The sequence below is a fragment of the Epinephelus moara genome, chromosome 5 (assembly GCF_006386435.1).
Source record: "Epinephelus moara isolate mb chromosome 5, YSFRI_EMoa_1.0, whole genome shotgun sequence".
Taxonomy (NCBI): Eukaryota; Metazoa; Chordata; class Actinopteri; order Perciformes; family Serranidae; genus Epinephelus; species Epinephelus moara.
Genome location: NC_065510.1, coordinates 24764811 through 24780084, shown reverse-complemented (window position 1 = coordinate 24780084; position 15274 = coordinate 24764811). Strand labels below are relative to the sequence as shown.

The 15274-nt window shown below is 39.2% G+C and overlaps 2 protein-coding genes across 2 annotated transcripts; both read left to right on the top strand.

The window, feature by feature from the left end:
- The first annotated feature begins 8845 nt into the window (after positions 1 to 8845).
- Positions 8846 to 11930, top strand: lrata (lecithin retinol acyltransferase a). The gene is made up of 2 exons (XM_050045411.1): positions 8846 to 9418; positions 11363 to 11930. Exons 1-2 carry the CDS (start codon positions 8885 to 8887, stop codon positions 11513 to 11515), a joined length of 687 nt encoding a protein of 228 aa, XP_049901368.1. The 5' UTR covers positions 8846 to 8884; the 3' UTR covers positions 11516 to 11930.
- A 651-nt stretch (positions 11931 to 12581) lies between these two features.
- si:dkey-30k22.5 (lecithin retinol acyltransferase family protein) lies at positions 12582 to 14804 on the top strand. Its single transcript, XM_050045413.1, has 2 exons — positions 12582 to 13072; positions 14071 to 14804. Exons 1-2 carry the CDS (start codon positions 12587 to 12589, stop codon positions 14224 to 14226), a joined length of 642 nt encoding a protein of 213 aa, XP_049901370.1. The 5' UTR covers positions 12582 to 12586; the 3' UTR covers positions 14227 to 14804.
- The last annotated feature ends 470 nt before the right edge of the window (positions 14805 to 15274 follow it).

The window sequence follows — 15274 nt, the reverse complement described above, 5'->3', positions numbered from 1 at the left end:
ATATTTAGATTTAACTATTTAATATATTTCTAAGATAACAAATATTGCTGTAAATGTGGTAAAAGGTGACGTTAAAAAATTCACAATACTTTTTTAAACATTGTTTGAAGCTAAATGTGGCAAAATGTTGATGTTATTTTCAGCATGAGACACTTTACAAACGGCACCCCATACAGGACAGGGATCTTGTTTCATCTCGTTTGAGGACACTGGGACTTAATAAGCGCTGACAATGTTTAGTTTCATATACTTATTGGGTCCTACTGATCCCATATAGCTAGGAGAAATTAAAAATGCATACCAAACAAAAGTTCGGGTCTCAGGAGGATAGAAGGTATCACTGTAATCGCCTCAGGGTTATGTCTACTTTTATTTGTTCTGCACGCTGGTGTACACTGTGTGGCGCTGTGGAATGTGTCCGTCTAATCCTGACGTTCTTTTTTTTCTTTAAATAATAACCTTAATAAAAATATTTTTGAATATAAAGAATTCACTTTATTCAAATATTAAAAAAAAAAAAAACACTATAAAAAATATTTGTTATATCAGAGTACTGACTTACATTGTCACAATTTTGAGATTTCTTTCAAATCATTCCTAAATAGTTTTCCTTTTTCCAATTTTCCTGGTGTAAATGAGCTTCCGTACATATATTCATCTCTAAATCAGAGTCGAAGGCACTGCATATTAGTTGCAGGTAACCATAGCAACAGTACTTGCTATACAGTAGTTGCTACTTGATAACAGTAGAGCTATCCCTGCTCTGTGTTTGCCTGTGGTAAATAATTTTATTTACATACTCTGTATTAAATTTCTTTTAGCTTTTTTCACTTGACATGGTGCAGTTTGGTGGATGGTACTGACCTCATATTTGAAACCTGGCTGCACTGATAAGTAAAACCACTAGTGGGAGTGGAACCACAATAAATCACACATATCTTACAGTCAGTGAGCACCAACTGAAGACTTCATTAACATTCAGGACACAGCAGCAACGTAGTTCAAGTTTAAAAAAAAAAAAAGGACATGCATGCAAGATTATGTAGAGAAAGAATTGAGATAAATTTGACTGTTTATGATGACATGTTCATGTCACAATATATATTTTAACAAATGACCTCAAGAGGGTGAATCTGACTCACAGCAATACAAAAACATAATTGGTGCCCTGTATTTCTGACAACATAAATTTAACCCCACTGAACAGTTGTGTGGAGATGTGTCTCAGTTAATTTGTGGCACATAAGGAAGACAAATGAACCACTGGTGGAGTTTTCTTTATTACATAATGAATATGACACCTTTATGAAATTGTTCTTCATGGAACATATTTCAGACACGGGGGAGTATTAATCATTTAGTCTCTCCAGTCTGAGGGAAATTTTTCTCTGAGCAAACAAAGCACGTTTTTCTCAGGCTTAATTTTTAAGAAGCAGCACGTGCAGCTGAGCCATTGTTTACTGACGCCAAACACCTGAGACAGGACAGAGGTCGATGGACGAGAGCAGAGGAGGAGAATATCAGACAGTGATCCTGTGGGTAACTAATTATTTTCTTTGTCAAACCTCACACATGTCAGATGGGAGAAATAAAAGCAAGAGGGACAAATTGTATCATGATTTTCAACAGGCTTGTTTGTAAATGTTGGTGGTGCATAGGTCGTTCTGTGTAGATGAATATTTAGTCCCTCTCAATCCATGTGGAATAATCTCACTTGGAATTCTCTGCTGATCTGCATTAAGGTTGAGAACTTTCAAACAATATTTTCTTAAAAACTCTACAATACAGAATAATTATTTAGAAACACTGAGGGCATGGTGTCTGTGTTTTTTAGGGGATTTGATTTTTGACTCCACTTATGGAGACTTATGCCAATAAATGAATAAACTGAATAAAGTGTTTCCCCACAGTGATTTAATTTCTGGCAGTGTGGAGAGGACTTTGAAACACACAGCTGAATTTGATGTTGGGTAATTGTACAAACTATACAACTGAACAGCTATGAATAAGTAAAATTACAAAACAAATATCTGACTTGATATTTGGTGTCAGAATTGTCTGATGGGTGTGTGTATTGGGAGAACTTGGTCTTAACTAATCTCATTGCATATAGTGTAACTGCGACCGTTTCATAACCTTAAGAACATGTTAAAAACTTTTAAAAACTCTTGTACCTAAACGTCATTTAGGTACAAGAGTGTTGATTGAATTATGATCCTGATGCAAAATTCACAAAAGTTTTTTCATTCACCCCCATAACCTCTTATCCTGTTAGGGGTCACGGATAGGCTGGAGCCTATCCCAGCTGACACTGGGCGAGGGGCAGGGTACACCCTGGACAGGTCGCTAGAGTATCACAGGGCTGACACATAGAGACAGACAACCATCCACACCCACGGACAATTTAGAGTCACCAATTAACCTGCATGTCTTTGGAGTGTGGGAGGAAGCTGGAGTACCCAGAGAAAACCCACACTGACATGGGGAAAACATGCAAACAGTTACACTTACAGTTTTGTGTGAAATACTTTCAGAATGCCATTATGTGCGCAAAATAGCAGATAGAGCTAACAGTGACATATTTTTTGTGTCAAATCTCCTCAGGACCAGCTGCGTCTCACGTGCATTTTATCAACAGTGGTCAGTGAAAATGGATTGTCATACAAAGAAGTGGATGCACCAATTGCCAGCTGGTGCCTTTGTTTTTTCTTTTTACTTTAAAATTCACTTTTGGAGGTGGAGGGGGGCCACAAGGTTGGTTATAATGCTGAAGACAGTTACCAGAAGAAACCCTGTGACTGTTTTTTCAGCGGGGATAGTGCCACAAAAAGGGTTTGTGAATTACTGAGACATCGCTGTGTTTCTAGCAGAGGTTTTGTCCCCAGACCATAACCAAGTGTTTTTTTGTGCCTAAACCTAACCACACATTAACGACAGCGTTGCTGAAATGTTTCACCGTATCAGCTACATAATAATGGTCAAATGTAACGTACCTGTAGTTTGCAGAATCATACAATGCCAAAATTTTTCCATGTAAATGGGTTGAGTGGTGGGGTAGCCACAGGCCTTATGGTCTCAAACACTCTATAAAATCCTGGCTACGGTCCTGAATAATTAGTAAAACAAGGTCAGACATTCCAAAGATGAAGTCACAATCAATCTTGATCTGAAGGACACAGCTGACAAAGGCTTCATTTGCTTGAATCTGGTTGGAACAATGCAGTAACCAAGGTTAGAGCATATGGTATATGGTATAGAGTATATGAGTAAAAATATAAATCAGATATTGCACCGGTCTAATTGTGCATCAAATACTATCACGCTTACATATCCTATTTCACGTCCCCAGGACAATAAAAATGCCCAATCACCTCTTGGCTTGAGTCACTGCTGTGCTTGTTGGAGTTGCACTAAATGGAAATACACTTCCTGTCACCATAAATGACACACACTGCTGGGTGAAAGTGAGGTGATATCAATGAAAATGCAATGTTTTACTTTTTGACTGATAAATATTTGCAGTTCACTCCAGACTGTTCAAGGTCACTTTACACATGTCTTATTATACCAGTATTTTGTATGCTGCACAGTTAAACTACAACCACAAATGGATGTAGTTATTGATAATAATCAGCTCGAGGATATTCTACAGGGTGCTCCAGGCAAACACTTTTTACTGAATCCAAACAGACAGTGGAGATATATGTGACAAAATAAAGGTGCATAAGGCTTCGTCTGTGGGCCCCCATGTTGACATTAGATGATAAATTGTACCTTAACTACTGTGTGACCTGGTTTTATTATGTGGAGGGAAAAACAGGCCTGGAATGGATATAAAGCCTCGCTGACCTGAGAATGAACTGCCAGGCCCATGAACCTAAACACAGCTGAACTTTTGCTGAACTGGCCTCTTTGTGAACGAACACCAGATGGAAAGTGTTTCTTTCTTTCTCTAAGTGCCATGAAGACATGGCACTCCCTCTGAACACTGTGTCCAGGATGTTAAGATGTGCTTTGGGCTGTTGTTGTTATTGATGCATTCGGACGGTGATGCCAGGCTGACATTCTTACATTGTGTGTACTGTATCAGGACACAAAGCGACAGGGAAAGCAACATGAATTTATTAGTTTATACGGTGCTGAATCATTGTTTTGGCAACATGTCCATGAGTAATGAATTTAAGTTTCAAGGCTGAAAAACAAAGTCAGCATAGTTCACAGGTGGTCTGACCGGGAATTAAATTTTAAGAGCCTTGTTCAGGTCCCCTGTTGGTCACAACTATAAGTCTGGAGCTGTCTGAACGTGGTGTAAATCTCCCCCAGGACAGAGGGCAAAGGTTTGTTGTAATGCCACCTCAGGGTTCAACCTGTGGTCACAGACGGTAAGCCGACTCAGCTGAACGCAGAACCGAGGTAAAACATGCAGCAAGGTTGACGCTTTGTTTCCCACACATCATAAATGTTGACAAGATTTCAATATCTGTGTTACTAAGGAAGTGAGTTGACCCGGATATGTTGGGCTTAATATTAGCCCTGCCATATAGATTTATTGTTCTCTGTTGATTGTTCCATGTTCTGTTTGCTTACGCGCAGTCAGGAGAGGGTTCAGTTGCTCCTGCAGCTGTGCTATCATAATGGGACACATCTTTCATGCTATGTACAGTATATTAATACTTGTCTCTGCTGGCTCATTGTGCCATTTATTACCATGACTGATATATATATTTTGTGTTCTCTCTGAGAAACTGTTTCAAATAAACCTGTTAAACTGCAACACGATCGGCTGAATACATGTTGGCATTGTACATTTCTGCAAACCATGGATATGTAACATTTGTAAGTCATTATGTTGCAGCAGTAGTGTAGTGGCAGTTGATAATGTGGGTGTACTACTAGGTAGGAAAGTATAGTTACAGAGGAGGAAGTGGGTGTAATCACCTATAGGTTCCGATGGCTTGTTGGCTGATAGGTGGGTATACTGGTATACTCATGCCATCAGTCATGCCCTCCAAATCTGAAAGATAAAGTCGGCTCATTTACATGAAATCAGGGATACGTCACTTTACAAACACTAATACGACACGTATGAAAAGTACAAATATCACATAGCCATGGTTTGCAGAAACACAAGTTGCCGACATTTTCTTGTGGCAATTACGGAAACGTATTGCATTCACTTGACAAATAAAAAAAAGCCCTGTTTTTCTGAGTAACTTATTTATTTTTCTGTTTTTTTGGTGTGATTTTTTCTGTTTTTCTGAGTTTTCTGTTTTTCCGACAAACAACAGTTTTTTCCATCATGCTGGACATTGTTACTCATCACAAATTTGTCAGCTAACCTTGTTACAACCTGTTACTAACCTAACCTGTTACACTGAGCGATAGGCCTACACTAGAAGGATGCAGTCGAAAACATAGCTAGATTATCATACCCTGTGCGTAACTAATTACGTGCCTTACCCTTATTGATTCTGTAGTTGAAATTGTCTAGGAGCATGGATGCAAAATACATCCATAAGCAGGAGTCACCATGGATGCAGGGGTCACTTGCAGGTGCCAGATGGGAGCTTCTTGTGAGATTTTGAAGTATCTCGTTTCCTCATTCACGAAAAAAAATTACCCACGAAAAACAGGGAAAAAATTACACTAAAAAACAGAAAAATAAATAAATTACTCCGAAAAACAGAAAAAATTACTCAGAAAAATAGGGCTTTTTTTATTTGTCAAGTGAATGCAATACGCTTCCGTAGGCAATAGACTGCATATTAGAATAAAAAATGAAACGATATCAGGCATGTTTAGTTTTTATAACTTCTGTCATTGTTATCAACAACAGTTTTTATCCAAGTGCTATTAAGATAATTAACTCATCTAATATGCAATAGTGCATAGTGTGCATGCTCCTTGGCTGGGCCAGATGTGCAATTAAGTCTATACTGCTGCTCTTATTACACTGCATGTGGATTTATATTATGTATTTATTTATTACTGCATTATATATTGTCATTTTTACCCATAGTGTGTTTTGTGTGTCTCACTGTTGCTGATTATTGTTTATTGTCTTTTGCTGTTTTTATGTGTATTAGCCCAGAGATACAACATTTCCTTGTACTGCTGTGCAATGACAATAAAGGCATTGAATTGAATTGAATTGAATTCCTGACAAAATATTGACTGTTGTTTTCCACCCTTTTTTTAAATTGCTTTTTTTTTTATTTTTTATATCTTTTTATTGATTTTCTTGAGCAACAATACAAATACAGATCTTAAAATTGCTTTTGAGGGTTTTCTAACTTCAGAGACTGTACAGTGGACGTCTGTATGAGTAATGTAAGTGTTTATTAACATTTTATTTTAGGCACTGTATAAATGATCACTTTGGAGCAACTACCCAGCACTACGTAAAGTAGCAGCAGCTACAGCATGCTTCCCAACATTCATGCCTCACTAATAATAATTATTCTTTACTATAACCATAATACAACAATTTAAAAGGGACTAGTCTTGTAATTTTGACACTTTTGATACTACAATGTGCTGGCAAAACGTAACAGTGTGAATGAAGGAGCCAAAAGTAGGGTCTGCATGCTTTGTAGGTCAAACTGGTTTTCTCACAGTCAGAAAAACAGCTGCTTAAATACCAGCAATAGTTTATTCCTCGTACAAGGATTTTACAGATCTAGGTCAGCAACTGTAGTGTAACAAATGATTCAAAGACACAAGATCAAAACAGCTGAAGTGTTTCTCAAGGATTTTTTCTGGGTCAAGTGATGAGCATGTAAGTGAAGCCTACAGGATTAAGGTGATCTGGTCAAAGGAATGTTTTAATTCATCATCTGGTTCCTCTGAGAGAGTGCAGACCATCCAGCACAGCCTGAGTTCTCCCAACACTGATCCTGGATTGATGATGGGACAGAACAGAGCGGCCACTGTGAGTCAACAAATCCACCGCCCACCTCTGCACCTCGCTGTCTGGAGGGTAATCAGCTTTATAGTCTGATTAGAAATCAGTTTCACATCAGGGTAGTCAAATCAAAACAAATAAGAAAAATGAAAGGAATTTATTTTAATTAGTGTCGTTCTTTTTACAGCACCTAACAATGTTTCAACTTGTTACGGACCTATGCTTTGGGTTTGTAAAGATTAGCGGGGGAAAGTAACTAAGCATATTTACTCAAATACTACTTAACTAAGTACATTTTTGATGTATTCATACTTAAATATATTTTCATTTTATACTCCTGACAGGCACACTCCATTCTGCATAATGAATACTGTTGATACTTTTAACGCAGGACTTTTACCTATAACGGAGTAGTTTGTGGTGCAGCATCTGTACTTTTACGTAAGTAAATGATCTCATCTCAATCTCAATACCTCTGTTAAACAAGCAAAAGCTCTCCAGAAATCCATCTGCTATCAGTTCATTAAAAACACACGTGAGAAGATGTGTTTCCTTCAAGCAGGTAAAATTTAACGACGGACATTTATCAATGCAGCCTATCTGAATGATTAGTGAGAAGTGAGAAGTCATTTTCTGTTGGTTGCCACAATGAACACCTGTTGCATACATGTATCATTGTTTCTATAAAAACATGAGTTTGTGCAGCTTTAAAGTGGGTTAAAAAGGATTCTTTAATGGGGATTTGTTAATTGACAGCCTCTTGATGTTTGTCTTCTCCCAGTTTTATATTAGAGGAACACAACTGAGCATGTTACTTGTTCAGTCTTTACTTATTCTTCCAGTTAAGTGCTACTGCGAGATGTTCAGGGACAGTGGGAACAACACTATACAACCCTTACTTTGCTCGCTCTCACACCTGTGCCACTACTGATAATTTTTCTCTACATCCGTTTTATTTTAAGATACTTTATTGTCTTTGGGGAGACCAGGGTTGGTTGTCACACATGTTGGTTGTCACAGTGCTAATTACAGCCACGCTCAACAACATATCTACATTATGTTGATATCAGACAGTTGGCCTGACATCCTGCTCATGTTGCACTGGTCATTTTGTGAAGCACACAAAGCATTGAGATGAGGAGATATTTTGTAATTTTTATGGGTCAGAGTAATTTTTTTTATGTTTGTTTTGTTTTTATTTTAAAATCTTGTAGGTTATTAGTCATTTAAAAATCAAGCACTTATTAAAAGGCTTTGATTTGAGTCAGCTTTTAGCTAGCAAGCTAAAGTCATGCGGTAGCAAGCTTAAAATGTTTGTCAAGAGGTCAGTTGGGGTTAGTTGTGACACATGTGACAGCTCACACACACACGTTACTATAGTTCCTCATTAGAAAACAACGTTGCATCAAAACAGTTACATCCTTCAACCTAGGCTGTTTGACATTTTAACAAAAGTTCCTGTCATATTGTGATGGAGATTAATCTATTCAGGTTCCACTGTTTGATTTAATGTTATACTCCTGTTTTAATGATGAGCAATTCACACAAGAGTAAAAAATGTGACAACCAACCCCGGTCTCCCCTATAAAATGAATATTTTAAAGTGATCATTATATTTTCAATTTCATAAGGTTTTTCTGTTCAAACTCTAACTTCATGTATGTTTAATGATGCCTTACTTTAATGCTTCCTTTAAATGAAAATGCCTCCTGCAGCTAATTCTCTTCTCTGCTGAGTAATGAGATGATTAATGAGAGGGTTTAGTGAAGCAATAGCCTATGCATCAGGCTGGAGAAAAATGCAGCAGAGAAGAAAAAAAACAAAACAAGATGCTGAGGAGGTCGCACGTGCAGGAGGTCACTCGTGGCCAATCGTGTCCTCGGGACTTCCCCTGAACTTTCTCTCCTCCTCGTGCCAGTGAGGATAAAAAAGCTCACTTCACTGCAGCACTTTAGAATATTTCCCCCCCAAACTCCCACGATGCTGCAGCTGTTGACATTCCTGGTGGAGAAGATTTCTCTGCTCTCCAGCTTCAAACTCTTTGAGTCCAGCTGGTCTGACGGTGAAGAGCGGGAGCAGCACGCGCAGCGCGGCCCCCCTCCGCCTCTCCGGAGGGGAGACCTGCTGGAGGTCCCCAGAACCATTTTCACCCACTACGGCATCTATTTAGGTGACAATAAAGTGGCTCACCTGATCCCTGACATCCTGCCCGTGCTTACAAACGACAAGAAGCTCATCAGTTCTGTCATCACCAACAAGAGGCTCATCCTCGGCTGCATCTACAGGTGCGCCACGGTGCGCGTTGACACCTTAGAGGACTTTGCATACGGCTCCAACATACTGATAAACCGCATGGATAAGATGATGAAGAATCAAGCTTTTCCTAATGAAGACGTCGCTAAGAGAGCTGAGAAACTCAAGGGAGCAATTCCCTACAGTCTGCTGTGGTATAACTGTGAACACTTCGTGACATACTGCAGATACGGATCTGCAGTGAGCCGGCAAACAGAGAAGGTATAGTCCCCAAGACCTGTATGATAGCTTAAAGGGATAGTGCAGATTTTTTGAAGTGGTGTTTGTATGGGGTGCTTATCCACAGTTAGTGTATTTCATACAGTAGATGTCAGTCAGCAGCCCCCAGTTTGGAGAAGCAGGCTGAAGGCTGACATGGAGGCAAAGCAAAATACTGCTGTGGATGGTGTCAGCAACAAAATGTATTTTGACCACCTAAAAAAACGTCCCACCTAAAAAATCAATATTAGTTTAAGTGTACCCTGTACTGAGGGTATTTTCACTGCTTCACCTTAATGTCAGACAGTGATCTACAATGGGAAAATTAAGCTGTTACATGGCTCTCTTCAAAGCCAGACTCCATTGAGAAAAACAGTGATTTAATATTGCTAAACACAGGAGCTGCTGGTCTACCACTGCTTCAAACAGTTAATTTGTTTGTGTTATTGTGTGACTCTGGTGTTGTAAAGGGTTGTTCAGATTCACCAAAGTCACATAATAACACAAACAAACTCACTGATCGAAGCAGTGTTTGACCAGCAGCTCCTGTGTTCAGCGAGCTAAAATTACTGTATTTGTCAATGGAGTCTGGTGGCTTTAACGAGAGCATAGATGGGAACTGAAGTCTTTAATGGCTTCCCCATCAAAACTGTCTGTCTGACGGAAAAGTAAAGCTGTAAAAATACTCTCAATATAGCCTACACCTAAACTGACAAGGATTTTTTAGGTGGCTAAAACATGTTTTGTTGCTGGCCCCCATCGATAGCAGTACATTGCTTGGCTTCTGTGTGAAACTCCAGCCTGCTTCTCTAAACTGGGGTCGTGCCAACTGACATCTACTGTATGAAATGCACTATCTATGGATAAGCACCTCATGCAACCCCACTTTAAAAAATCTGAACTGTCCCTTTAAGTGTAATTCTGGTTATTGATCATGTAAACAGCACGATGATACAGATTTAGCCCAGTGCATACTGAAGGTAAACATAACACAAGGTGAACTCCATATTGGCACTTTGGCGTGTATCATCAGGCTTGTATTGTAGCCACTTTGCACAGAAAAAAGACGCTGTGTTGAAATCCTTATTCATATTTTAAATTTTGCTTGTAGTCAGTTTAACCATCAAAGGGCAAAATATTGTTGGGCCCCAACTGACCTCCCTGTTGGGCCCCCTCCAGCCTTTGTGTATATACCCTGTCACCTCCAAGTTCCCATTAGATACAGTGCTTTCAAAGACCCCGAAACACAACCAGTGCTCATATGTTGAAGTAATACATCAGATTTTTTTGTGTGTCAATGATGTTTAGGCATTGTGATTGAACACTTTCTTTATTAGGAATGTGAGCATACTATAAAGAAAAATAATACCTTGACACTAGATTTTGACACTCTACAAGACAGGGTACCTAGATCCTGACACATTTATTTTAATATATGATGGTCTTAACAACTTGCTCCTTTTCTCTTAAAGTTACTGTAATTTTAGGGAGTATTATTCTCTGGTGTTAGCAGAGGCTGTCTTCATTTTCACCTCTGCTATAAAGCACAGCAGGAAACCCTGATAATGCAGAGTTTATGACTCAGTTCATGCTGTACTTTCAGTGGAGCACATTCCCAAATAAATCTGCAAATCAGATTACTGAAACCAACCAACACTGAGCGGACTTGGGGTTTTATGCTTCTCAGGACCAAGTGGCAGCCCCGCTTTGTCAAGTTGGTAATCCAGCTTTGAGTTTAACCATCAAGAGAAATATGGTGACCTCCAGTTTAACCTTACACGCTGATTTAGAGTGGTGGCTAAACTGTTTGCAGAGACTTGATTTTGGTTTTCCATTCAGAGGAGAGGGTGTAGAGTTACAGGTGACGTCTCCTACTTTGAAAGTTGTTGTTATAAAATTCTATCAAGCACAACATGAAATAATCAACTGTATTTCTTTCCTTTGTAGTTCTGTGAGTGCCTGAAATCGATCATCAGAGACCAGCGCAGCGTGATTGTCACAAGCCTCCTTGGATTCATCTCCATCATCTGTTTTGGCATGGCGCCATCAACTACATTCCCCACAATCCTTATCCCCTTTACTCTGTGGATGGCTGGTTAAAGGAGGTCAGCACAGGGGACCTGCAAACAAACTGAACTGAACTTTAACTTGACGAGTACTGACCTGAATACCTCCTCAAGATGGTGCACTCTTGTCATGTGATGAGTCTGCTTTGCAACCATGCTCTCATTTGATTACTTAGACAGTGTTTAATGTTCTGTCTTGATACCTGTATTAATAGTTTCCTGTGTGGCTTATATTTGTCCTCTCATATTACTGGGGAAATACATAGCTGTTGTTGGATATAGGAAAAGAGTAAGCGATTCATTTTTGCTAACACGCAAGTCACCACAAAAATTAATATCCAGTGGTACATATCAATATTTTATGTGTATAAAGTGGATATTTTATAGTAGCGTGCTAATGTTGTAAATATGACAAATGTTTAATAAACAGTTTATTTTTATGTGTGTGCCTGATGTGAGTGTGACTCTTCATGCCACATGCCAGTGAAAGCAGAGCCCTAGAATAGCCTTAATATGTGTGATATTTCATGATATAAATATATTTCTTGTTGAGAGAAAATACTATACAGTGTAGATATGCTGCAAAAATGCTGAGTCATGATGGCAAACATTCAATCACATCAAAGCAGTGTCTTTAAACTGCTGAGTCGTCTCATTTTGGCTGTGATACTGCACCTATGACCACTATTGTGATGGATTTAGATAACGTTTCACGTGGCGTTTTATTACTATAACTGCGATAAAACATAAAAATAAAGTTTTTCTGAATGTCCAAGAAAGTGCTGAATAATGATGAGACACATTTAAGGGGTCATTCTAGTCCACGAAAAACAAAGGTTTGCTTATTTGGGTATGATGGCTCAATATCAGTGACATTTTAAATGAGGATTTACACCGTTGCCAAGTCAGCCTTCTTAATGAGGACCCACGACCTTAATACAACAAGGCCTGAGTTTCAAAATCCAACCACACTGCAAAGCTCCTTTCTTTCTGTCAAAATCTTTCTGAAACATTGGCCAATATATAATCCTACTAACTACTGAAGCCCCTCCCAATTTCACCCTAAATAAAATGGGTGTCAGGCTCTTTGTAGCACACTGGCATCATGTTTCTTTACCAACTCCTCAACCTTTTCTTTGTAACTTCCAAAAAGGAGGATGACTCCAAACATGACCTGTCCCTTTACAAGCGTGGGGATTTATTGGAAGTCCCCCGGACATTATTCACACATTTTGGTATCTATCTGGGGAACAACCGTGTGGCTCATCTCATCCCGGACATCCTGCCAGTGATTTCCAAGAATAAATCTGCTATTGCCAAGATGGTAACAAATAACCGCCTACTGCTGGGGGTTATCACCAAGGTTGCCAGCGTCAGAGTGGACTCTGTGGTGGACTTTGCGTACGGCTCAGAGATTTTGATCAACCACATGGACAAAGTGTGCAGCCAGCCTCCATTGGACGGGGACGAGGTGGCCAGGAGGGCTGAGAAACTGCTGGGCTCTGTCACTTACAGCTTACTGTGGTACAACTGTGAACACTACGTCATGTACTGCAGATATGGCATGGCCATCAGCTACCAGACATACCAGGTACAGTCTCTGGCCTGCTGTCAGTAGAAAGAGTAGAAGATAAGTTTAATTTTTTTGTCCATATTTGCTGTGAAAAGATCCTTTCCTGACTTAATTCACAGTCCTGGTTCCATCTGTCCAATGTTTAACTAATGTGAAGCTTCAACTGTGTGAGTTAGTCGGTATCTTCCAAAATGAAGGTCCTTTATTGCCATTTTTTTTTATTTTTAAATTTTAATTTCCCTTGAGCTACTAAGGAAGTGAATATTGTACCAAAACTAGAGTAACTTTGGAAGACATACATTTAATTTGACTGCTGACGCCTCACATTAGCTTCAGCTGAACACTGACAAACATTTTAGCATAGAACCAGGACTGTAACTTTTACATTCACCCTATCAGTTACATTGGAATTGCATCAGGAAGGAGTCTTTCTACAGCCAGCATGGATGTGAAAAATATGAACCAGTTCTTTAATAAAATTCTTTCCATTCAGTATGATTGAATTAGTCGAAGTGTGGTTGACATACTCCTGATACATGCAACAGAGAACGTTTGCAAATATGCTGTATATAAACAGAAACCTTTGCAGTTATCTTTAATTTCTCACAAGTGTTTCTATCTTTGAATGCTGGGGATTATTTCATGAGAAAAGTCACATGCAAAAGCCACAGATTTAAGGTTCATTGCACGTGTTGCAGCTGCAATGCTGTCACTTATTTCCATGGATTTAGTAAAACACTCAGTGTGAGGTGGAGTGGTGGGGTTTATTTCACAATTACTGGCAACCTTGAAGCTGAAATTCAGACTTTCTGACATTTGGTCATATGAGGAGTGGAGAGTTGTTTGCCTCAGTCCACTGGAGAGAAAATTGCCTTATTCATGAGGCGAGTGGCTCCACCTAGTGTTACTTAACACCCTAATTGCTGCTGCTCTGGAGGCAACACTGCAACTGCACAGCCAGTTAGTGCTGCACTTTGCCTCAGATCACTGTCTAATTCTCACACTCTTTCTTGTAGTTCTGCACGACAGTACGGAAGATCGTCTGCAGCAGGATGAGCGCCTATTTGACTGCTCTGTGTGGCGTAGGAACCATGCTGTATCTGGGCTGTGTGACACCACTGACAGTTTTAACGACCCTGCTCATCTCGTTCACCATCTGGATGGCAGCCTAACGGCCTCTGTTGAGACAGCTCATGAGAAAGACTAATTTAACACACTGGTGGAAGCTGAAATGAAGTCCTGTGGTTTAGCTGCGTCACTAAAGGCACTGGGAAATAAATGTGTTCACTTTAAAAAATGTCACTACTTTACTTTTTACCTTCTTTGGGCAATTTTTGATTTGATGTTCCATTTGTCTTTGCCTTGATAGTTTGCTCCTCTGGTTATAAAGCTTTTTTTTTTGTTAGATGTCTAATTTTGTGCGTTATTCATCATTAATGTTCATCGGGCTCTGATATTCAACATTAATCTCATTTTACAGTAGCAGCTCATTGATTATAAATGGACTTTGACTGAGCACAGCCGCAAACTCCGGAAGACTGCGATAAAGCTCAGCAGAGATATCTGGAAAGAAGAGACTGAAACATGAGGGTGAATGCAGATGAGTGTTTTTCAGTGTGATACTTGTATCATGCTTTAGCTAAAAGTTGGCTTGGACGAAGTGCAATAAGTTTATACTTAATGGAATACAGTTTAATTTTGATATATTGTAATGACAAATGTCAGTGCATTAAACATGTATTTCTACCTGCTTCCTGTTGTCCTTCCTGCACGATACATCAAATACTTCTACCTTATCATCTTTGCTGCCGCTGTCAACATTAATCTGACTCCATTTTAGCTTTAGATTATTTTCATTGTTGGATTTCGTTTGCCTCATTAAAGCCCTGAAATGTTCAAATTCCGCTTCTGCCAAGTAGAGCACTGTTTTGAAGAGTGCTATATTTATTATATTTATTTATATAAATAAAGATTACTATTATTATGACTTCACTCCCTGGATTGTGCCCCATAAAAAGACTGAAATACACAAAAGGACTGTCCATGGGAACATACTACTGAATACAGGCATGGGAAAAACAGCCATAAACAATCAAATTAGAGTTAAATTATATGCTTGTTACTGCAGAGAATGGGGTCGACTTAGTGTCACTGTGAGGACAATAAGAATAGTACGGCCACACTGGGAAACAATCCAAAATTTTCTTTTAAGCATTTCCC